We start from the raw sequence: 20,865 nt of genomic DNA, 5'->3' as shown, positions 1-20,865 counted from the left end.
AGTGAGTGAGAGTGTGAGTGAGTGAGAGTGTGAGTGAGTGAGTGAGTGAGTGAGTGAGTGAGTGAGTGTGTGTGTGTGTGAGTGAGTGAGTGAGTGAGTGAGTGAGTGAGTGAGTGAGTGAGTGAGTGAGTGTGCGAACGAGAACCCCATATGCCCGTATGTGCTTCACGTGTGTTCAAGAGAGCAAGCGTTGATCGAAACTTTGTTTGTTTGAGCACAATACCGGGTCGATGGGCTTGGTGTTGGCCCATGTCATGATGGTGGAGAGGCACACAAATGTCTTCTGGCCCTCCCAGTTGTCCAGCTGCTCGTGGATCTCTGTTTGAGCACCAGGTGGGGGGAGGAAGTTGACAAACATGCAAAGGTATCAGGCACCACTACAAGCAAGCAGGGCAACCGTCTTCAAAGCCGCAAGACCACAAGCGAACGCGATTGCACACGTGTGACGTGTGTACGCACTGTACCATACATACAAATACACACGCACACACGCACACACAAGCACACACACATGCACACACACACAAGCACACACGCGCATGGAACAACCAGCCAACAAAACCATCAAAAAGCAAGCAAACGTACTTGAGACGATGTATCCAGCCTCCTCTGCTTGCTCGGCACTCTTGGAGATGTCGTAAATGATGTACTGGCAGTCCATGATGGCATCCAACAGCGCAGCGCGGTCTGCAGCCTGAACGATGGTTTCGACGCCTTTCGGGATGGTGGCTTCGGGGTTGCTGAGCGTGCCGATCACGGTGTACTTCTCCTCCGTCTTTTCCGACCGTGCCGCGCCCTCGCTCTGCAGGTCCTCTTCCTCCTCATCCTCGTCCAAGCCCTCCACCGTTGCGCCCACCACGCTCTCGCTCAAGAGCTGCGGCAACCACCACATCGAGCCAATACAGACACACAAACACAGACACACAGCGGGACGTGAAGCATTGAACACAGCGTTAGCGCGTCGGAGAACCACATGCACAAGTTGAAGAACCGCACGCGCAAGCAATGTGAAAACCCAACACGCAGCACACATACGCAGAGTACACACACACACACACACACAACGCACTGACGCACAAGCACACGCACAAGTACGCTTCGCCATGTAGCTTGGCCGCACCTGTGTCAGGGCAACGCCCGTGTACAAGTCCACATGGTTCACAAACACCTTCACTGCCATGGTTGCCCGTCCGTAGTATGTGCGATCTCGTGTGTGTGTGTGTGTGTGTGTGTGTGTGTGTGTGTGTGTGTGTGTGTGTGTGTGTGTGTGTGTGTGTGTGTGTTGTCTGAGTCGGTGTCTGGGTGATGATACTTCGCCGCACGTTGCCTGGCTTGGCTTGCTTGCTTGCTTATCAGCGGTCTGTGTGTGTGTGGTGTTGTGTATTGGTTGCCAAGCTCGAAAGAAATTTCGTCGCTCTATTCGCAAAATGTCAAGTCAACAAGGAGATGGTGTGCGCTTTGGCAGCAGTGCGAGTGTGTCTCTCACACCAGCACCAGCACCAGCACCGCACAAACACTACAAACACGTGTGTAGAAAGAAGGAATGGCAAAAGAAAGGCACCACTCAAGCCTGCTGTTCCTTGTTGGTGTTTTCGTCATCATGACCATCAACATCAGCATCATTGGATGGCTTGTCCTCCTCCTGCTCCTCCTGCTCCTCCTGCTTCTTCTTCGCCAGCAACATCTCCTTCAGCCGCTTCTCTTTGGTCTGCCAAAAGCAAGCAAGCACACACACACACACATGCACATGTCGCACACACACACACATGCACATGTCGTGAACTCAAGAACAACCGCATTGAGAGCGCAGGCTGGCACGTACACCCCACACAAACGAAGCACCCCACACCGCACCACGCCAACCCCGCTCCCTCCCCAGCACAACCCACAGCAGCTCACCTCTGCATCCTCGTCTGCTGGTGAGTGAGAGCGACGGTTGGCAGCATCGCTGGTGTTCCCTGCATCCGCACCAGAGCCGTCATCCTCGCTTGGCGTGCGCGATCGGTCCCGCCGCCGGCTGCGCTTCTTCTTGTGCTTCTTCCGGCTACTCCTTTCCCGGCCTGGGCTGCGGCTGCGGCTGCGGCTGCGGTGCTTGCGATGTTTACGGCGGCGGTGGCGGCGACGGTCATCGTCATCATCAGCACTCACAACACCGCTGCCCGCACCGCTGCCATCGTCGCCGCTACCTGCGCGGCGGCGCCTACCGGTGTCGTCCTCCTCACGCTCCTCATCACCGTATCTGCTGCCGCGACGCCGCCTGTCTTCGCGGCGGGCGCGGCGGTCGTCACCGTCGCCATCGTCATCGTACCGCCTGCTCCTGTACCGCCCACCGCGGTCGCCCTCGTAGTCGCGGTCACGGTAGCGATCACGGCTGCGGCTGCGGCTGCGGCGGTAGCGGGGGCGCATGCGGCGGTCTCTGCTGCGGCGGTAGTCATCGCGGTCATCATCGCGGTCGTAGCGGCTGCGGTATCTGTTGCGGGTGCGGCTCGGACTGCGGCTGTGGCGGCGTGGGCGACGCGGCGGCGACGGCGACCGGTCCCGACTCCTGCGCACCCGCTTCTCTTCGTCAGCACCAGCGCCAACACCAGCGCCATTGCTTGCCGTCGCTGCTGTCGTTGTGGTGGGTGCTGCTGTGGGTGCTGTTGCTGTGGTAGGTGCTGGGCGTGCTGGTGGGGCGGCTTGTGCAAGCGCTTGCGCGCGCTGTTTGGCCTGCTCCAAGAGCTGCTGCTGCTGCGCGGGCGTGGGGAGCATGCCCTGTGCACCCGGCATGCCTTGCATTGGATGCATTCCGACTGGTGGCGCTGGGAGAAGGCCGGGCTGCATGGCGGCGGCGGGCGGCGCGGGCGGCGGCATCATGGCGCCAGGGGCAGCAGGTGCACCCCACCGGTTACGCCGCTGCTTACAGCAAGCAGCAATGAGGACAGAAGAGAGAGATTTTGTGCGTGTGTGTGTGTGAAGGTGTGAAGGCGTGAAGGCGTGTGTGTGTGTGTGTGTGTGTGTGTGTGTGTGTGTGTGTGTGTGTGTGTGTGTGTGTGTGTGTGTGTGTGTGTGTGACAATGAGAGTGAGGGTGGGACGGTGAGGGTGGCATGCAGCTAGACCGAGGGTTGCGTCCAAACACACGCGTTCGTGCGTCGACAAGATTCAAGACACGGAGACTTACGCCGCCCTGGGTCCGGCGCTCTGCTTGGAGAATGCCCTCTGAGACGCGTTGCTTCTCCGCCTGAAACCATTCACCCCCGCATGGTGTGAGCGCGCATGCCTCTTCATGGCGCAATGCCACCAACACCAACACATGCGGGCACGAAACAAACCAAACAACCAAATAATAAACACGGTGTAACAGCCTGGCAGACGCAGATGAGTAGATGCGATGGGTTGCTGTGAACGCAAGCCCTAGGCAAGTGGTGGCAGCACAAACCTCTGCTTGCTGGATTTCGCGGGCTTTACTCTGGATGAGCTCCTGTGAAATGCCAAGCTCGCTCTTGGACGCGGAGACGAGGTGCGACCACAGCTCGCCCATGAACACGCGCGCGTTCTTGGCGTTGAGGAAGCCGGTGAGGTTGATCTGCATGCGCTTTGGATCAAGCGACTATCGGGGCAGGGTTGCCAAGATGCAGTCGCAGGCAGGACACGGCAGGAGACATGAGCACCGGGTCGGAGAAGGAGAGGCGAGGTGGCGGACTGCACCACGCTGTGCAGGCGAACGCAAGCCAGTATGCGATCACATGCATGTTCATGCGCATGTTCATGCAAGCCAGTCAGGTAACACACAGACAACAGCACGAGGATGCGGGGCACACCTTTCCTTCCTCAAGCTGGGTGAAGACAAAGTCGATGAGGACGTCATCCTCGAAGCCCATGAGAGCGATGATCTTCTCCGTGACCCATGGTCGCAGCGTGTCCAGCTTCACTTTTCTCAGGTCAACCTAAAGACATGACACCACAACGACCAACAACAACAACAACAACAACAACAACAACAACAACAACAACAACAACAGCAACAAGCGAGTGCACAAGACAGCACGTGGTGTTGGTGTGTGGGCAGGGGAGGATGCTTGGGTGAGGTTGGAGGCGGAACGAGAGGGGGCCACCAAGGGCATGGAGCGAGTGAACACGAGCAGAGGAGAAGTAAGGGGTCATGGTGGACGCTGGTGTGCGCAACATAGAGGTTGTACGGGACGGCGAACTGCCACACTGCGCAAGGGCATGAGAAGGCATGCAACTGAGGGATTGGCAACGAGCAAGAAGGCACAAAGAAAAGGGGGGGAAGGAGAGGAAGGGAAGGAACAAACGTGCCAGAGCTGGCAAGAGGCACCAAGTCCAGTGCAGAGGGTCAAATTGGAAGGCCGTGAGAACACGTGTAACGATGCAGAGACAACAGCCCAACACATGTGCAGCGGAACAAGGCAGTGAACATGTGGGGCAGGCGTGGGTGTATTTGGGTTGTGTGATGGCAGCAGGTCATGGTGTGAGAGTGCAGACCGGTGTATCGAGGATGGGCTCAAACTTCATGCTCTTGAGCAACTTCTTCTCCTTGTTGGCGAATCGGGAGTCCTGATCATGGGACGTTCCCTGAGATACAAGAAAGAGAACAACAAACCATGTGAGTGTTTGTGTGCGTGCGTGTGCGTGTGTTTAGTACTCTGTGTATGATATTGTGCATGTGTGCGTTCGGTACTCTGTGCGCGCGAGTGTGAAACGCTGATCGCTGAGTGCGGTTCTCGGCTGCCACTCACCCGAAAGAAGCCTGCGTCGGCCATCGCGGATGGTGCAGCAGCAGTTGTGTGTTCGTTCGTTCGTTCGCGGCGTGTGCCTTTCGCAGCGGATGTGGAAAATTGGTGAAATATATTGCGAATAACCGCGGAGATGCAGCCAAGCCAGCAAGGCAAGCAAGAAGAAGCGATTCAGGCGAGTGAGATGGAGAAGAGGAGAAGAGAGGAGGGCGCATTCGAAGGGACTCAACGCTCACAAGTGACGGGAATGTCACTCTCATTCGTCACAGTTGGCTCGATGACAGCCACTTTTGCAAAGCAGGGCACGATACAAGCAAGGGATAACACGCTCTGCGCACACGCAAGACAGGCGGGCAGGGAGGCGGGGGGCAAGATCGTAAACAAAACACAGCACTGTGCATGCACAGAAAACAACAACAGCAACAACAACGGTTTACCACGATACGCTGCTTGGCGTGAGCTACTGCTCATGCGTGTTGTTGTGATTCGTGCTCTTGCGACGGTTGTTGTTGTGATGACTGTTGTGAAGCGTCTGTGGCCGTGTCTGTCGTGTCCAGGTCGAATTCAAACTTCTGGTCAGACCAGGAGCCGTCTGCGTTGCGTGCGCGCTCCAAAACAACGGCATGGCCTTGTTTGTCCACAAGGATCACGGTCTGTGCGCGTGTGCCGTAGCCGCTGCCGAGATGTGGCAGCCCCAAGCTGGGATCAATGTCGACCATCGTGCTGGACAGGTGGTGCTCAATGGCATCGCCCAGGCCTGTCTGTGGCAGCTCCGACGCCGGCGCCCTTGGGGTTGTTCGGCGCGCGTGATTTTGTGTATATGCGCGTTTGCGTTTGCGTTTGTGTTTGTGTTTGTGTGTGTGTGTGTGTGTGTGTGTGTGTGTGTGTGTGTGTGTGTTTGTGTGTGCATGCGTGTGTGCATACATGTGTCCGTGTGCGTGGGAGACATGATGTGAGTCTAGTGCACGACATGTGTTCGTGTGCGTGGGGGACATGATGTGAGTCTAGGCACGACATTTCGAACCATCGAAGGCAGCAGACGCGACAACATGAAACAAAGGCTCACTTTTGCGTGTCGGACAAAAGGTCAAAGAGCAGTGGCGTGAGCTCTTCCTCCGGCAGGTTCAAGTCCATCTGCGCCATGCGCGACTTCCCGCGCTGTGCATGTGGATATGTGCATATGGGTGTTATTGTGGGAGAATAACATCATTCCGTGTACACTGGTGGCGTGGTGTGTGTGTGTGTGTGTGTGTGTGTGTGCACGCGAGAGGTGGCAGGATGCGGTAGAGAACCAATATCACTCGTGTTCGTTCTTTCAGGGAGCAGCTCACCTCCACCTTGAACCACGGGATGTTGAGGGCGGCGTTGGAGAGGCCGTGGATGCCCGCAGGTACGCCCAAGACAGTCCCTGTTTTAGCACGACGCAAGGAAAAGGAAAAGGGGAGAAGGGTATGCATGAGTGATCACCACATGAGTAGTGCTGCGGTAGCCTGTGTCTTCGCACGACTGCTTCTGCTGCTGCTGTAGTTGTTTAAGTTGTTGTTGTTGTTTAAGTTGTTATTTAAGTTGTTGTTTAAGTTGTTGTTGTTGTTGTTGTTGTTGTTGTTGTTGTTGTTGTTGTTGTTGTTGTTGTTGTTGTTGTTGTTGTTGTTGTTGTTGTTGTTGTTGTTGTTTAAGTTGTTGTTGTTGTTGTTTAAGTTGTTGTTGTTGTTGTTGTTGTTGTTGTTGTTGTTGTTGGTGGTGGTGGTGGTGGTGGTGGTGGTGCCACTTCGCCACCGCCTCCTCCTCCGCTCTCGCCACGACAAGTCACCACGTTTCTCCGTACGCGCGCACGCATACCGCTGGATGTGCCACGGTTGGTGAGGTAGGCGGCTGGCTCCGTGCGCTTTGCCAAATCAAACAGCAGCAGATTAAACCCTGGCCAAAGTACACCCGAGGCAAGCAAACAATGAGAAATGTAAGCAGACAGTGGCGAATACGATGGTGAGGAAGTGCGGTTGTCGGAGAAAAGCGAGGTCAACGACACAACACCAAATTGCTCGAGTCAAAAACATGCGCCCCAGTTGATGCGTGTGCTTGGTGTGGTGTACGGCGACAGCTGCGTGTCGGACGAGTTGTTGTTGTTGTTCTTCTTCTTCTTGTTTACCTCCGTAGTCCCGGTCATGCTTGGCGACGCGCTCGCAGTAATCCCATGGGGTCACATGTGGATGGACGAGGAAGTCCCGAACAAGTTCACCTCGGCCGCGAGGGCTTTCGTCGTCGTGCAAGCCCCGCACGTTTGTCAGCACCCCCACCCGGCCCTGGCGTGTGATTCCTAGCGCGTGGCATGCAAAGTGTATTCAAGTGGTATCGTGGTGTTGGGGCCATGAACGTCAGCCTCAGCAAGGTGAGCTTGAGTTGGAGATTTGAGTTTGAGTTCAAGGTGTGTGTGTGTGTGTGTGTGTGTGTGTGTGTGTGTGTGTGTGTGTCATGCTGTGCGGTTCGTTTCTCACGCCTTGATATTTCAAGCAGCCTCAACCAAATGAACACATACAGTCGCGCGTGTGACATGGACTCAATCTTGGGTGGGCTCTGGCTGCTACGAACGGAGCAAGTTGCAAACAGAGAGAGACGGGGGAAGAGAGTGGGAGGGACAGAGACAGAGACAGAGAAAGACACATACAGAGACACACACACATACGCAAGCAGACGTACCCATCCAAGTGCCGTGCTTTGGCCGGCCTTCCTGCATATCGTAACCTCAATTGCAGCGACACAAGCACAAGACAGTGATTTGAGGCAACGTGAAGGAAAATGGAGAAGAGAAAGATGATGCGACCACATGAGCGGAAGGGTGGTCAACAAGCCATCCTCACACACATGCGCGCACACACTATGCACACACACACGCGTGCACACACACAATGCACACACACACACACACATGCGCATGCGCACTTGCACACATGCACACGCATGCACACACACATGCACGCTACCTCCAAGAACGTTGGGATGCTCGGGCCACCAGTGGCATTGGCTTGTTGGACGAGCGTAGAATTCATCCCTGTTGTTGGCAATCACAAGCGCATAGCGTCCAGGCGCATTCCACGCAAGGAAGGCAATGCACATGGCTGCGAACAGGATGGGGGTGAGGTGAGGTGAAAGCGCGAATGAGGTGCAGTTGAGATGAGATGTGAGAGATGTGCCGCTGTGTGGATTGTGACGATTTGCCATATTTTCAGACAAACGTCCAGACAGGACTCACACCAGCAACAACAACGAGCAAACGACAGGAAGGAGGATGCCTCGTGGCGGTGGCGGTGGTGGTGGGCGAGTGGGGAGGCTGCCGACGGCGTTGGCGTTCCGGGTGTTGCAGCTGGCAGATCCCTATGCGAGCCTTGGGATCGCGCCAGCGGTGCTGCAGAAGGTCAGCTCCTTGTGGAGTGAGACGCTGCCGTTCAAGTTCCTGACCTCTGCGCCGAAGCTGAACGCCGTGCCGCCGCTAGCCGTTGACCAGGCGGAGGTGGTGCTGATGGGGGCGAGCAACGTGGGCAAATCGACGCTGCTCAACGCCCTGCTTGGAACAAAGCTCGCATACACGTCAAAGACGCCCGGACACACGAAGATGCTCAACTTTTTTCAGGGGCAGCGCCACTTGCGCGTCGTGGATGTGCCGGGATACGGGTTTGGTTCCCACCAGCATCAGATGACGCTGCTCGGCGACTACTTCCACAACCGTCAGGGCCACGCCTGCGCCTGCTTGCTCATCGATGCAAAGAAGGGCATCAAGGACCTTGATCTCGCCGCCTTTTCCTTGCTCCTCGAACACTTTATTCCTTACAGGGTGCGTGTGTGAGGGATTGGTGTCGCAACTTGGCGACCACTGTGTGTTTGGGGAGTCCATGTGCTGCTGCTCTCATGGTTTGCTCGTTGTGCTGCTGCAGGTGCTGTTGACAAAAGCCGACCGCTTGCCGGTGGGGCCACTGCGTGAACGCATCCTTGAATGCGAACAGACGCTCACCCTCAGTGCACAAGAATTCAACCCAGCCACCTCCCCAGTGCTCGTCCAGCCAGTCAGGTTTGTGCGTACATGTTTGTGTGTGTGTGTCTGTGTGTGTCTGTGTGTGTCTGTCTGTGTCTGTGTGCGTGTGTGCGTGCATGTCTGTGTGTGTGTGTGTGTGTCTGTGTGTGTGTGTGTAGGTCTTAGTCACCTTCCCGGGCTTTGTGTTGAACAACAACGACGCGCGGTCGCAAGTTTGTCACTCATACTATCACGTTATCCATACTACCACGTTATCCATGCGCGTGTTGCTCTGTGTGCAGTGCAAAGCAGAGGAAAGGGTTGGATCAGGTTCGTGCCAGCATATGTGAGATGTCCGGGCTGCTTCCGCCTTGAAACACCTCTTGGGTGGTGTCTTTGACGGTGGTACTCTGCAAAGAGACGTGAGGTGTGTGTGCGTGTGCGTGTGCGTGTGTGTGTGTGTGTGTGTGTGTGTGTGTGTGTGTGTGTGTGTGTGTGTGTGTGTGTGTGTGTGTGTGTGTGTGTGTGTGTGTTTGATGCTTCTGTGCAACCCTACATTGCGCCCCTTCTTGCTTGCTCCTTGTGTGTGTTTATTTACGGTACCCTTCATGGCAATGATAACGAGTAAACGAACGCCCAGCCTCACATCCAAACGAGCATGACCGAAGCATCACGCACATGCACATTTGTTGTTCACTCGAGTACTTTTCGCTTCACTGTGCATGTGTATGTGACATAACGCCAACCGCCACGCAAAGGATTGCAATACGTCTGTTACAGCAGCACCTGGAGCACGCTGCGCGCGCGCTTGTGGATGAGCTGTGTGAGGGTGCTGGCAAACTTGGCTTTCACCGCCTCTGTGAACGGCTTCCCCTCGGAGAATCGGTTAAACACCACCTCTGCATCGCTCAACACCTCCTCTTGCACCTCGTCTTCCTCGAGCTTCGTCTGCGCCGCCTTGACGGTTGCATCCACGCTCCTGCCTTGCAGCCCTCCAATGTATTCCATCAGAATGTCAAACGCCATCTGGTCCACCTGCACACACGCACGATGGAGCGCATGATGAGAAAGAGTCATAGGGTTTGAATGTGTGTGTGTGTGTACGTTTGTGTGTGTGTGTGTATGTGTGTGTGTGCGTACGTATGCGTACGTGTGTGCGTACATGTGTGTGTGTGTGTCTGTGTGCATGTACGAGCGTGCGTGCTTGCACAGCAACACACACACAGCAGGGGGGTTTCAAATGCATACGCGTCTTACCACGTATGGGTTGAACATGTGCTTGAGGAGAAACTGTTGGCGCATGCGTGGGTATGTGGATACATGAGTGTGAGCAAATGAGTTTGTGTGTGTGTGTGAGCAAATGAGAGAGAGAGTGTGTGTGTGTGTGTACGAGGATGGTGAACAACGAGCTGCATGTGTGCAATCTGTACCCAATTGCAGATGAAGCAACATGGGCACTCAAAGGGCCCCACATGAAACTTTGACTATCGCCATATTGTGCACATTCAAGTGACATGCTTGGATGTTGAACACGAATCCGAACACCGCAGATGTGCTGACACATGCGTCAAGTCCCGACACTACGGATTGCAGGCGCAGCAAACTCACAGTTTGGTGGTGCTTCTTAAACTTCCAGGCTTCCCGATCCGTCTTCCAGAGCAGAAGGTAGTTGTGTGCCTCCAGCGCTTTTGCTTGATAGCGCGCCAACAAGCGCAGCCTCTCCCGCACCTCCGGGGTCATGGCCTCGTCCTCCTTCATCTTCTCCTGCTTGCGCTGCTCCCGTTTCGCCCGCTTCTCTTGCTGCCGTTTCAACCGCTCTTCCTCTTCTGCTTTGCGCTCCTTCTCCTGTTGCGCCTGCTCGTCCTCTGTGTCTGCCGCACGCTTCCCCTTTCTCTGCCGCTTGCGCTGGCGCTCACGCTCCTCCCACACAAGCTTCTGCGCCCGGCTAGCCATGGCTGGATTCGTGTGCGAGTGACTTGGGTGTCAAGAAGCAAACAACGTGCGCGATATGGGCTGCGGAAAATCTTTGAATGTCTTTCGTGGAATCGATCCGCGCCAAATTCAAAAGGCGGTGCATGCGTGAGTGTGTGTGAGGGTGTGTGTGCGAGTGTGTGTGTGTGTGCGTGTGTACTGTGTATATGTTTGTGTGTTTGGTTGTTTGTTTGTTTCGTGTGTACTTCAAATGAGAAGAACACCATCGCCACATCATTACGAGTACATCAGCAGCTTGGTTGGTTGGAAAGAACTATCTATGTTGTTGGTTGTAGGCGGACGGAAAGAAGGAGCAACACGATTGAAAGAAACAAGCAAGGAGCACAGTTGCAGCACCTGAGGTACCAGCAAGTAGGAACAGCTCGCGGGTGCATTCAAGCAAACCGCCAGGCACCTTCGCATTCACACCACACGCACACGCACGCATCCACGCGCAGTGGATTCTCTACTGTGAGGTACCCTTGAAGTTGACGAGGATCATGGCGAGAACAGCAATCAGGATTGCAGCAAGCACCCGCTTCATCTTCGTTGAAAGCAGTTCACCCGCCTGCTGCTGTGGCTGCTGCTGTGGCTGCTGCTGTGGCTGCTGCTGTTGCTGTTGCTGTTCTCGATGTTGCTGTGGCAAAAGAACGCCGAGAACCTCGTGCAGTACAGTTGCAACCAAGCCCGCACTGTTGCCGAGTTGGCTGTGCACCTCCTCCAGCCTTCGCTGTCCAGTCTGCTTGAAGCTGTCCACCCGCCTTTTGATCTCTTCCTCCTCAAACGTCTCAAAGGCAACGCCCTGACGGAAAGCTTGAACCATGTCAGGTGTGTCATTGACCCGATGGGAGGTGGCGAGCTGTAGCATGTACCCTTCTGCCCTGCGAATGAAGTCGTTGACGGCCTCGATGCAGTCCGTACGTTGTTGTGTCATGAACTCCTGCGTCACCACATCCAGCAGCTGCGGGCAGTCATGGACGCTGCGAACCAGCCGAAACGCCTCCAGCACGGCGCCGTTTCGGCTCGGCTCCTCGGCAACCGGAATCTCGGCGTTGTTCAGCGTATGGATGGCCTTTGCACATGCCTCACGGATGTGTTGTTGCAAGGCACCTTGAAAGGCAGAGTACCACCGCCCAAGGCGTGATGTGAGCTGCGTGCGGTCTTGCTGTGGATCGCGAGAATCAGGGCGGCGCTCGTTGGGCACAAGGTCGTCGCCCTTCAGCTCAAAGTGACGGGACAGCAGCGCAACACAGGCCAGCAGCAGAGCGACGCTGTTGCCGCGCTCTCCCACCGTGTCGGACTGCAACGCCCCAACGCAGATGGCCTGCCTCCGAGCAACAACAGCCACAAGCCGCTGGCCAGCGGCAATGTACGCGTGCGCCAGTGTCGCACGGTCAGGCGGCAGCAGGCTGCACAGCTCGTACAGCTTGAACAGCCGCACGGACAGCACCCTTGCGTTCTCTGGGGTCCTCATGCAGTTGTCGTTGACCTCCTTCAGTGCAGCAATGTGCGGCTCCAGCAGGTCTGGGTAGGAGGCGAGCGACGCAAACAGCGCGTGCTCCATGCCATCATCCCGCGCGTACGCAAGGTCGTTCTTGAACGTCGTCAGCAGCGCAGTCAGCTCATCGCCAATGGCCGATTGCGTGTCCTGCGCAGCCACCTCCAGCTGCGCCTGCACCTTGTCGCGCAGAAACTGCAGGAGCTTGTTCGTGTCAGTCTTGCACCGACCGAGGGCGCTCTTCACGTACGGCAGCGGCACCAGCGCATGCAGCCTGCGCAGGCGCCACAGCTGGAACAGCACAACGCGCAGATCCTTGGCCTGCTGGCCTGCACACAGGCTGCTGATCACGTGCTCGATGCACTGCACTTCGTTGCTCACGCAATCGCTGGCTGCATCTGGAAGCTGTAGGTCTTGGTTGAGCTCGCGGTTGGTGATGCCTCCGCGACTCACAATCTGTCGCAGGTGGTCGTCGATGCGCGTGCGGTCCAGCGGCCGCACCACGCAAAGATCGCGCGCAAGTGTGTGATGTGGCGGCGCGAGGTCTGCCGTTGTTTCTTCCTGCAGGCGTGCGTGCAGCTCGTTGACAGCCGCCCGGAAGGGGTCATCGACCGGCAGCGTCGCGGCGTCCTCATGCAGCACCGCCACGGATGCCTTGAGGTTGGGGATGGCATCCGCGGTGTCCGTGTTGCGGGTGAACAGGAACGTGCACCGTCGCACCGCTTGCGTTGGGTTGGCAAACAGCTTGATCAGCGTGTGCAGGCAGCGGCGCGTCGTGTCCATGTTTCCGCCCTCATTCGGCAGCAGAAGCACGGGGTACACCTCGCCTGCCTCCTCCAAGCTGTGGCGGATCGTCAGCAGGTTGGCAAGGTCTACCGCTGCTCCAAGGTCATCGTTCAAGCCTGAAGCAGCCAAGCAAGTGCACACCGTCACACGCATGTTCATACGTGTAGCGTGAGCATTAATCGTTCGTGGTGGGAGAATACAAACAAAACAAAGTGCGGAGGGAAGCCAGTGAAGCCAGAGGAGCAGATGGCGCAACTTCCAACAACGCAGTGCGAGAGCGTGCATGGACTGAGACCTCATCCTGCACAACACAAACAGAAATACACACACAAACACATGCTGAAACACACACACACACACACACACACACACACACACACACACACACACACACACACACACACACACCAGGGGTGTCGAGGACCAGGACTTCGGTGCCCTCGCCGCGATATCCATAGGGGCGAAGGCGGTCGCCCGGTAGCGCCCCAACGACGTACACACACGACGTTTCCGCGTGTGGTCGAGGCTGCACGCAGGCTTGCTCCGGAATGGGCATGTCTTGATCAGGCGCTGGCCCAGGGTACGTGTAGCCGTCTTCCTCTCGCAGCTCCATGTCGTATCCGGTCAGATACAGGCCTGTTGTGGTCTTGCCAGCACTGGACGCACCCAGCAGCATGATGCAAGCCCGCCCCTTCCAAGGCACGGCGTCATTGTTGGCCATGGTCTCCTTGACAATCTCCTCCGTCCTGTGGACGGCAAACGGGCGCACAATGAACAGGGCGTCGTTGCAGTCCTTCAGCATGGTGCGCACGCCCTCAATGTCAAAGCCTCGGCTGCGCAGCTGCTGAAACAGTTCCCGGAACTTGTCCTGCTCCTGCGGACGGAGGAGGGCGGAGGCATTTTGGGTCACCAGCTCATCAATCTGGCGCAAGCGTTCCTCCACAAACCCACGGTCAACGTGCCCAGTGGTTTTCGCACTCTCCAGATGCACCTGGTCATGTTGGGCGAGGGAGGGGGAGGGGGAGGGGAAGCAGGAAGCTGTGGGTGAGGAAGGACTGGGTGCTTCATTGAGAACGAACGGATCAACATTGGCATGGCAAGCACAGACTGGCACAGGCTGGAACATGCACAAATGCACAAACGCACGCACACCCAACACACACACACACACCCAACACACACACACACACACACACACACAACACACACCCAAAACCCACACACACATACACACACACACAACACACACACAACACACCACACACCCACACACACACACACACACACACGCACCTACACGCACACACACACACACACACAACACAACAAACCTGCAGGCGCTCGAGCTGGACCGGCAGGCAGTCTGGCTGTTGAGCCAGGTACTCCTCTTGCTCTTGAGGGGTGCGTCCAGAGTATCGAAGACGTTCTGTCATGGTCTCGTGGGGTGTGGGACAACGGTGATGGTGTTGGTGATGAAGATGATGATGACGACGATAGTGCTGTCAATGAGAAGGTGGAAGCTGCTAAGCTGGGCTGATGAAAATGAAGCAAGCAGAAGAGGAGGAAAAAGGAGGAAGAGGAGCAAGACACGTAGTTATGAGGTGGTGTGTGTCAGAAGCACACACACACACACATACATACACACACACACAGAAGTGCACTGTCAGAAGCAGAATGGTATCGTGAGAACTTACACTGGCATCTTTGAGTCTGACACACACAAAAGTGGTGAGTCACATTCGGATTTGTGCACACATGTGTGAGCGTTTCCTTGTACATCTTCGCACGCGACAAACACTTGCTCACGTGTGCGCCGCTGGCAATGGCTGACTCATCAGTTGGGCCACCAACTTGGTCGAGCGTGACACACGACTCGTACTCTCGTAGCTTCTGGCTGCCTGGTACGGGCCCAAGTGTGCGTGTGTCTGTCTTTCGTCTCCTCATCTCCTCGTGGTGTTTCTTAACTTCGTCACCACGACTAGAATGCTAGTCATCGCTGCACTCGTTGCCCCTACCTCTTCTTCTTGTTCTTTTTCTTCTCGTTGCCTCGTCACGCGTCTGTACCCACCGCCTCACCACATCATACCATCAAGGGATCGCATCGCTATGGTTTACTTGAAGATCACGTTTGGCTCAGATGCAGACACACATCCACACACGCACACACACACATGCACAGCACGCACAAACAATCCGCACGCACACATCTACACACATGAACATGTTGTTGTCGCAGTAGCATGTCTGCATGTTGGTATTCATTGAGCGGGATGAAGCTTGAGCAGAAGCCCGTAGATCTGGATGACCCCTCGTCGAGGGGTGTACCATTCCATCTCATCCGCGGAGTAGCATGGGTCGTGTGGCGTGTCCCTCAGCGTGGACGACCGCACATCGTACGTGTCAGGGCGGATGCGGGTTTGCAACACGGGCACCAGAAACTGGCGGCCGCCTGGCCAGTAGTAGCGCTCCGCATACGTGCTTGAGGACGCATAGGCGACCGAGGGGGACACGAAGACGGACTTGTGGATGCGATCCAGGTTGTGTGCGGGCGTGGTGTAGACGGTTGGCAGGCGGCCTTCACGTGGGTTGTCCTCATCGTCGCGCGGAATAATGTGCGTGTGCGTCACGTTGACTTCTCCTGGCGGCAGAATCTCTCCCCCTTCGATGATGGGTTTGAGTGCCCTGTACGTGTGTGTGTGTGCATGCATGAGTGCGTGCATGTGTGAGCGTGTGTATGTATGAGCGTGTGCATGTGTGAGTGCGCGTGGGGTGTGCAGTTTGGTTTTTGTACCTTGAACAAAGAAACATGGGTGATGACCTCGGCCCAAGGCGAGAAATTAACGGGAGCAAGACGCAAGACACCAAAGCACCACTACTCGAAGCTGTACCCAATGGAGGTGCCGTGGTAGCAGACGTGGGAGGTTTCCCAAAGCTTCGTGGCGCGGGCGTGGGTGTGAGTGACCTGGAGGCCAATACGCACCCAGCCTTCCGGCAGCTGGTATGGCTTGTCACCACGGCGAAACACCGCGCCCTTGTCGGACTTTGGAAGGCACGATGCGCAGTAGCAGCGAGAGTAGGTGTGGTTGAAGAAGCGCGGGTCGATGCGGTGCGTATCGGCCAGCGTGGTGAGTGCACTCCAGCATCGCTTTGCATACTCGCACTTCAGCGAGAATGGCATTGTGCCATCAAGCACGGCAAGGAGGTGCAGGCTGCGGCGATGGGATCTCAGGGTGTGGCGAGCGACAGCCTCCGGTGTGCACACGAGCGGGGAGGTGGCGAGCGTGTGCCTGCCAGGCATGACTCTGGCAGCCGGCACTCGGTGCTGAAGCTTCTCCACCTTCACCAGCACACCTGTGATGTAATGAACGTTGTTGAGCTCGGTAGTCCACTCCATGCCGTCTGCAGACACGTAGTCGTCGGCGACGTGCTCGCGCACGGTGCTGGCGGATGCGCTGTATGCCCTTGGACACATGCGGCATTCCAGCACAACGGTCATGCGGGTGTCGCGGTCGACGTACACGGGCTCTGCGTAGGCCCGGTGCGCGGCGTAGTTGATGCTGGGCGAGACGAAGATGGTCTTGTTAGGGGCCACGCACATGTGGCGCATGTTGGTGTAGTTGTGTTCAATGGGGGCGTTGGCCGGCTGCACGCCAAAGGCATGTGGGATGTGGCCGTCGCGCGTGCCAATCACGGTTCCGTCCGGCAGTTCGCTTCCCGGCTTGAGGAGCTGGCTGATCTCGACAATGGAGTCGAGGGCGCGCAGCGTGGTGCCGTGGAAGCACTTGTGCCAGTGGTTGAACACCTTGCGGGCCTCACAGATTGTCTCGTTAACGCTGAGGGCAAACCGGACCCAGCCTTGTGGGCAGCCGCCTGTTTTCAGGCGCGTCTTGCGTGGGGTTGGACAGCAAGACTCCTTGCAGTAGCACACGTCGTGGCGGTGGTTGAACCTCTCTGCGGGGATGTCTGCGTACAGGGCCAGCAGCTCCCAGCACGTGCGAGCATAAGGGCATTCCAAATCGAAGGTCGTTGTCCCCGTGAGTTCTTGCAATCTCCCTTGCACATGTGCCAGCCTGCCTTCATCGCCTCGCGAATCTCCAAGGCCGTTGCAAGTGCTGGAGGTCTTCAGACTTGATGCCCTGTGAGTGTGTGCATGTGTGGTGTGTGTGTGTGTGTTGTGTGTGTGTGCATGTGTGTTGTGTGTGTGTGTGTTTGTGATGCAATTGGGTGCGTGTGTGTTGCAATTGTGTGCACGTCGACCGACGCAAGTGTCGAAGGTGCGACATGATGGGATGTGAAGGTGGTGCGACATTCCCCCTTCCAAAGCAACGAAAAAGAAGAGGACCCCTCCACAACACATCACGCACACAACCGACGCACACGAAAACGTCAAAGGTGGTACTACTTACTCTGTGCCCATCGTGTCAGCTTGCTGCATCGAGAGACGGAGGCAGGGAGGTGAATTTGGAATGAGGGGAAATGGCCACACACCAAAGAACAAACGCACACACAGAGACCACACAGACACACACCAAACAGACACAGACACACAGACACACGCACGCAGACACACACGTTTTGGTTTTGACACACCAGGAAAAGCGCTGAGTCAGTTCAATGCTACAAGATCGAAACGCGTCGTGAGCAACAACGCCGTTGTGTCGTGCCTTGCTCACGCACACGACCATCCTTTGGTCGTTGCCAATTTTCTGCGCACACGGCAACATCGACCCACCTGCAAAGAAGTTTGTGGGCTTCTCAGGATTTTTGTGCAGCCCTTGTCTATCTTTAGCGCCATCATCACACGCACAGTCAGATGTCGGAGTGCAAGTGGGCGAAACTCCCACACCCACCAACCCCTCACTGACTCACTCACTGACTGGGCGCGAGAAGGACATTCGCAATGCGTGACTCACAAGCAAGGCAGGAAGAAGTGCGGAGAAACAAGGTGTGGAGACAGCGAACACATCCAACAACAAGCAAAGCACAAAGACACAAAGGCAAAACAAAACAAAGCAGAAGCCCAACCACTCCAAGTGCCTCAGCCATTTTCCCACTTGCCGCACACACAACACAACACAACAACAACAACACAAACAAGCCAACAGAGGCACCAGGACAAAACGCGAGCCAGAGCTCTGGAGAGGAAGGAAGCAAGTACGCTCGCACCAGCTACTCACATCAGGACACACAACACCAGCAGTTCACTTGCATGCAGACTGGTAACGCTCAACACAGCTGTCCGCATCGCATCGCAGTCGTTCGTACAACCACCGCCAACACCACTGCCTCAAACACCACCACCACCACCCGCAGCACCAATGGATTGTATTGAGCTTCCGTCGCACTCCTCAATGGATCTGGTGGACGATCACGTGCCCTCGCTGTCGCCATCGCCGTCGCCGTTGCCATCGCCGACCATCATGGGCAACGAGGCGTTTTTTGTGCAACGTACGCCCAGCTTTGACGGGGCCTGTATGCAGACAGCCCCATTCTCAACGTGGCTCATGGGCGGGAGTCAGGACGGCAGTGCGCATCTCGACATGATGGAGGACGTCCGGGCGACAAGTGGCCATGACCAGAGCCACTACCACCAGCACGAGAAGTTCCATTTTGGTGAGAGCGACTTCGGAGGCGGGGCTGCCTTTGGTATTGCTGCCGACGACGGTCACCTCAGCGACGGCTACGTCTCGGAGCCCTCGGGCTCACCGACCCACTGCCACGATGGCGCATATGGCACGCCGAGGTCAGGCCAGGACCTGGGCGTGCCCGTGCACGAGTACAACGAGTTTTGTGACTTTCCCGCAGACCAACTGGAAGACGACGACAGCGAGGGCAGCAGCCAACAAGACCAGGAGCAAGAGGCGCAAGAGGATCAAGACGAGCAAGAGGCGCAAGAGGATCAACAGGCACAAGACGAGCAGGAGGCGCAAGAGGCGCTGGGAGACGCCAGCGGTGCAAGCACCACAGCAAGCACCACAGCAAGCACGGGGTCGTTGACACCAACGTCATCAACACACATTGACCGTGTCACTGGGATGACAGAGCCACAGACCCCTGCCATCTGTAAAGGCATGCCGGGAGACTTGCCGCCTCTGCCGCCCAAGCCGCCCAAGCTGCCGCCCCGCCCACAGCACACAAAATCTGGCAGCGTGTTGACAAAGAGTGAGCGGGAGCTGAAGAAGCACGTGACCAAGGTGTTCAAGGAAGAGAACCATGGGTGCACGCCAAAGGAGGTACTGAACATGGTCGCTGCCAACCCCAAGCGCAAGGCCCCCAGCGCGCGACGCAAGTCAACGCGGTCTGGCCCCAAGTGCGATTTCTACTTCCGCCTCGGTGCGCTGGACGCAGGCAAGCGCGCCTTCAAGGTCATCAAGACGGAGCTGCAGAAGCTGAGGCGCCCGCACGACGGCAAGGTGCTGGCCGACCTCTACGTTGAGGAGCGACGGAAGCTGCAGAACCAGCGTTCCCAGGCCAAGAAGCGCGAGGCCGCCGCCGAGGAAATGTACGAGACCCAGCGCTGCAACGTCCAGCTCAAGCGCGCCATCTACGATGCCACATACGCGCTGCACGCGCTGAGTCGCATGCTGCACTAAACGCAGGTGGGACGTGGACGGACAAGAACGAAAGAAAGGAGAAACACAACCGAGCAAGCAGGGTGTGCTTGGGGGTGGTGGCGACGATGCAGACACGCAACGTCGTCGCGGGTTGCTCTCTGTCAGTCTGTCTTTGTCATCATCCCCGTTTTAGTTTTTTTGTGCGTGGTTTGTTGTGTGGCGGTGCTTGCTCGCTTGCGCGTTGGCACGCCTATGCTTTTTCCGAGTCCCTTTTCTCCCCTTTTCTCCTCTCCTCGTCGCGTCATGCCCCATCACACCACCACGAATACCTGAATACCTACCAATTCCCTCATCCATTTTCCACTTGCTTGCAAGCAAGTAGCTGGATACGCTGCCATGCGTGCATGACCCGAGTCACCACGCATCTTTTCCCTTGCTACTTGCTTCTCGTGCTTGGAAGTGAGGATTTGCCCTTGGTAAACCTTGCTTCGTTTTTCCTTTCGATATGCGCGCACATCACCACGACTTGTGCTTGTGTGTGATGATGAATAACGGCGTGCTCCACTTCTCTCCCTGACCTTTCCAAAACGTCAACCGCTTTTCTATCGCGTGCACATTCATGTGCAGTGTTTGTGTTGCTTTGTGTGTGTGTGTGTGTGTGTGTGTGTGTGTGTGTGTGTGTGTGTGTGTGTGTGTGTGTGTGTGGATGCTTGTTGTTTACCCTGCGGCTGCTGCTGTTATCGCCGTTGCCGTTGCTGCTGTCGCTATTGCACTTAGTGTGAGATGGTGGATACATGTCGTTGAGAATGGCTCAGATACAGCTTGAAATTTTAATGCACGCCAGTTCTCAAATCATCAAGCGCCACAGCATTAAGCAACAGAAGATCAATGATAGTTCGGAAGAAGCATACATGCCTTCGTAGATAGATAAGGAATGATGATGGTCTGTCTATATAAACTAATGAAGATACGAACGCCGCAAGAGTAGACAGCGAATGCATCAACAAAAGAGTGGACGACAGATAGACAGGGGGGGGAGTATCGGGGAACAATGCCTGGAAAGGGACCACGAGGATGGCACGCAGATGTAAAAAATGCACGATGGAACAGGTAGTGAACCTCATCTTACGATTAATCTAGCCCGTACATCAGGCGTTGCGACTGCGCCAGGGCGACAGTCAAGTATAAAGCACGAAAGGCATATAGAGCAAGTCATACCACGTAAGAGTACCTATATCACTAGCCTAGATAAGCACAGTACCCCTCTCCGAGACGCGAATTGCGTCTAGGGGCGGGAGGACACAATTGCAGAGGCG

At 56.2% G+C, this 20,865-nt stretch overlaps 8 protein-coding genes across 8 annotated transcripts in view; 2 read left to right on the top strand and 6 right to left on the bottom strand.

The window, feature by feature from the left end:
• PTSG_11784 (uncharacterized protein) overlaps window positions 1-1,180 on the bottom strand; it is a gene marked incomplete at its 5' end in the record, with an annotated part of 7,878 nt that extends 6,698 nt beyond the window's left edge. Inside the window, 3 exons of the mRNA XM_004997726.1 lie at window positions 224-318; window positions 586-874; window positions 1,121-1,180. Coding sequence (XP_004997783.1) covers window positions 224-318; window positions 586-874; window positions 1,121-1,180 — 444 coding nt within the window. The remainder of the gene's footprint in view (window positions 1-223; window positions 319-585; window positions 875-1,120) is intronic.
• Window positions 1,181-1,326: 146 nt separating this feature from the next.
• Window positions 1,327-4,828, bottom strand: PTSG_01801 (PWI domain-containing protein). The gene is made up of 7 exons (XM_004997725.1): window positions 4,741-4,828; window positions 4,487-4,576; window positions 3,802-3,927; window positions 3,420-3,590; window positions 3,162-3,221; window positions 1,900-2,895; window positions 1,327-1,708 (listed from the first exon to the last, which is right to left on the bottom strand). The coding sequence occupies exons 1-7, from the start codon at window positions 4,762-4,764 to the stop codon at window positions 1,565-1,567; spliced, it is 1,611 nt and encodes a 536-aa protein (XP_004997782.1). The 5' UTR covers window positions 4,765-4,828; the 3' UTR covers window positions 1,327-1,564.
• A 3-nt stretch (window positions 4,829-4,831) lies between these two features.
• PTSG_01800 (uncharacterized protein) lies at window positions 4,832-7,930 on the bottom strand. Its single transcript, XM_004997724.1, has 7 exons — window positions 7,716-7,930; window positions 7,432-7,476; window positions 6,884-7,051; window positions 6,577-6,654; window positions 6,069-6,145; window positions 5,804-5,895; window positions 4,832-5,523 (listed from the first exon to the last, which is right to left on the bottom strand). Exons 1-7 carry the CDS (start codon window positions 7,846-7,848, stop codon window positions 5,205-5,207), a joined length of 912 nt encoding a protein of 303 aa, XP_004997781.1. The 5' UTR covers window positions 7,849-7,930; the 3' UTR covers window positions 4,832-5,204.
• A 90-nt stretch (window positions 7,931-8,020) lies between these two features.
• PTSG_01799 (GTPase EngB) lies at window positions 8,021-9,115 on the top strand (the record flags this gene model as incomplete). Its single annotated transcript, XM_004997723.1, has 3 exons — window positions 8,021-8,563; window positions 8,664-8,797; window positions 9,043-9,115. The coding sequence occupies 3 exons, from the start codon at window positions 8,021-8,023 to the stop codon at window positions 9,113-9,115; spliced, it is 750 nt and encodes a 249-aa protein (XP_004997780.1).
• Window positions 9,116-9,313: 198 nt separating this feature from the next.
• PTSG_01798 (uncharacterized protein) lies at window positions 9,314-10,754 on the bottom strand. Its single transcript, XM_004997722.1, has 3 exons — window positions 10,349-10,754; window positions 9,998-10,030; window positions 9,314-9,775 (listed from the first exon to the last, which is right to left on the bottom strand). Exons 1-3 carry the CDS (start codon window positions 10,691-10,693, stop codon window positions 9,515-9,517), a joined length of 639 nt encoding a protein of 212 aa, XP_004997779.1. The 5' UTR covers window positions 10,694-10,754; the 3' UTR covers window positions 9,314-9,514.
• Window positions 10,755-10,900: 146 nt separating this feature from the next.
• On the bottom strand, window positions 10,901-14,731 carry PTSG_01797 (uncharacterized protein). Its single transcript, XM_004997721.1, has 4 exons — window positions 14,690-14,731; window positions 14,327-14,528; window positions 13,404-13,986; window positions 10,901-13,111 (listed from the first exon to the last, which is right to left on the bottom strand). Exons 2-4 carry the CDS (start codon window positions 14,426-14,428, stop codon window positions 11,178-11,180), a joined length of 2,619 nt encoding a protein of 872 aa, XP_004997778.1. The 5' UTR covers window positions 14,429-14,528; window positions 14,690-14,731; the 3' UTR covers window positions 10,901-11,177.
• A 360-nt stretch (window positions 14,732-15,091) lies between these two features.
• On the bottom strand, window positions 15,092-17,488 carry PTSG_01796 (uncharacterized protein). Its single transcript, XM_004997720.1, has 3 exons — window positions 17,402-17,488; window positions 15,884-17,131; window positions 15,092-15,677 (listed from the first exon to the last, which is right to left on the bottom strand). The coding sequence occupies exons 1-3, from the start codon at window positions 17,428-17,430 to the stop codon at window positions 15,254-15,256; spliced, it is 1,701 nt and encodes a 566-aa protein (XP_004997777.1). The 5' UTR covers window positions 17,431-17,488; the 3' UTR covers window positions 15,092-15,253.
• Window positions 17,489-18,313: 825 nt separating this feature from the next.
• PTSG_01795 (uncharacterized protein) lies at window positions 18,314-19,727 on the top strand (the record flags this gene model as incomplete). Its single annotated transcript, XM_004997719.1, has 2 exons — window positions 18,314-18,947; window positions 19,038-19,727. 2 exons carry the CDS (start codon window positions 18,314-18,316, stop codon window positions 19,586-19,588), a joined length of 1,185 nt encoding a protein of 394 aa, XP_004997776.1. The 3' UTR covers window positions 19,589-19,727.
• Window positions 19,728-20,865: the final 1,138 nt, after the last annotated feature.

Source organism: Salpingoeca rosetta (genome assembly GCF_000188695.1).
Source record: "Salpingoeca rosetta unplaced genomic scaffold supercont1.3, whole genome shotgun sequence".
NCBI lineage: Eukaryota > Choanoflagellata > Craspedida > Salpingoecidae > Salpingoeca > Salpingoeca rosetta.
Note: the sequence above shows the minus strand (reverse complement) of the source record. Positions and strands in the feature narration are given on the sequence as shown.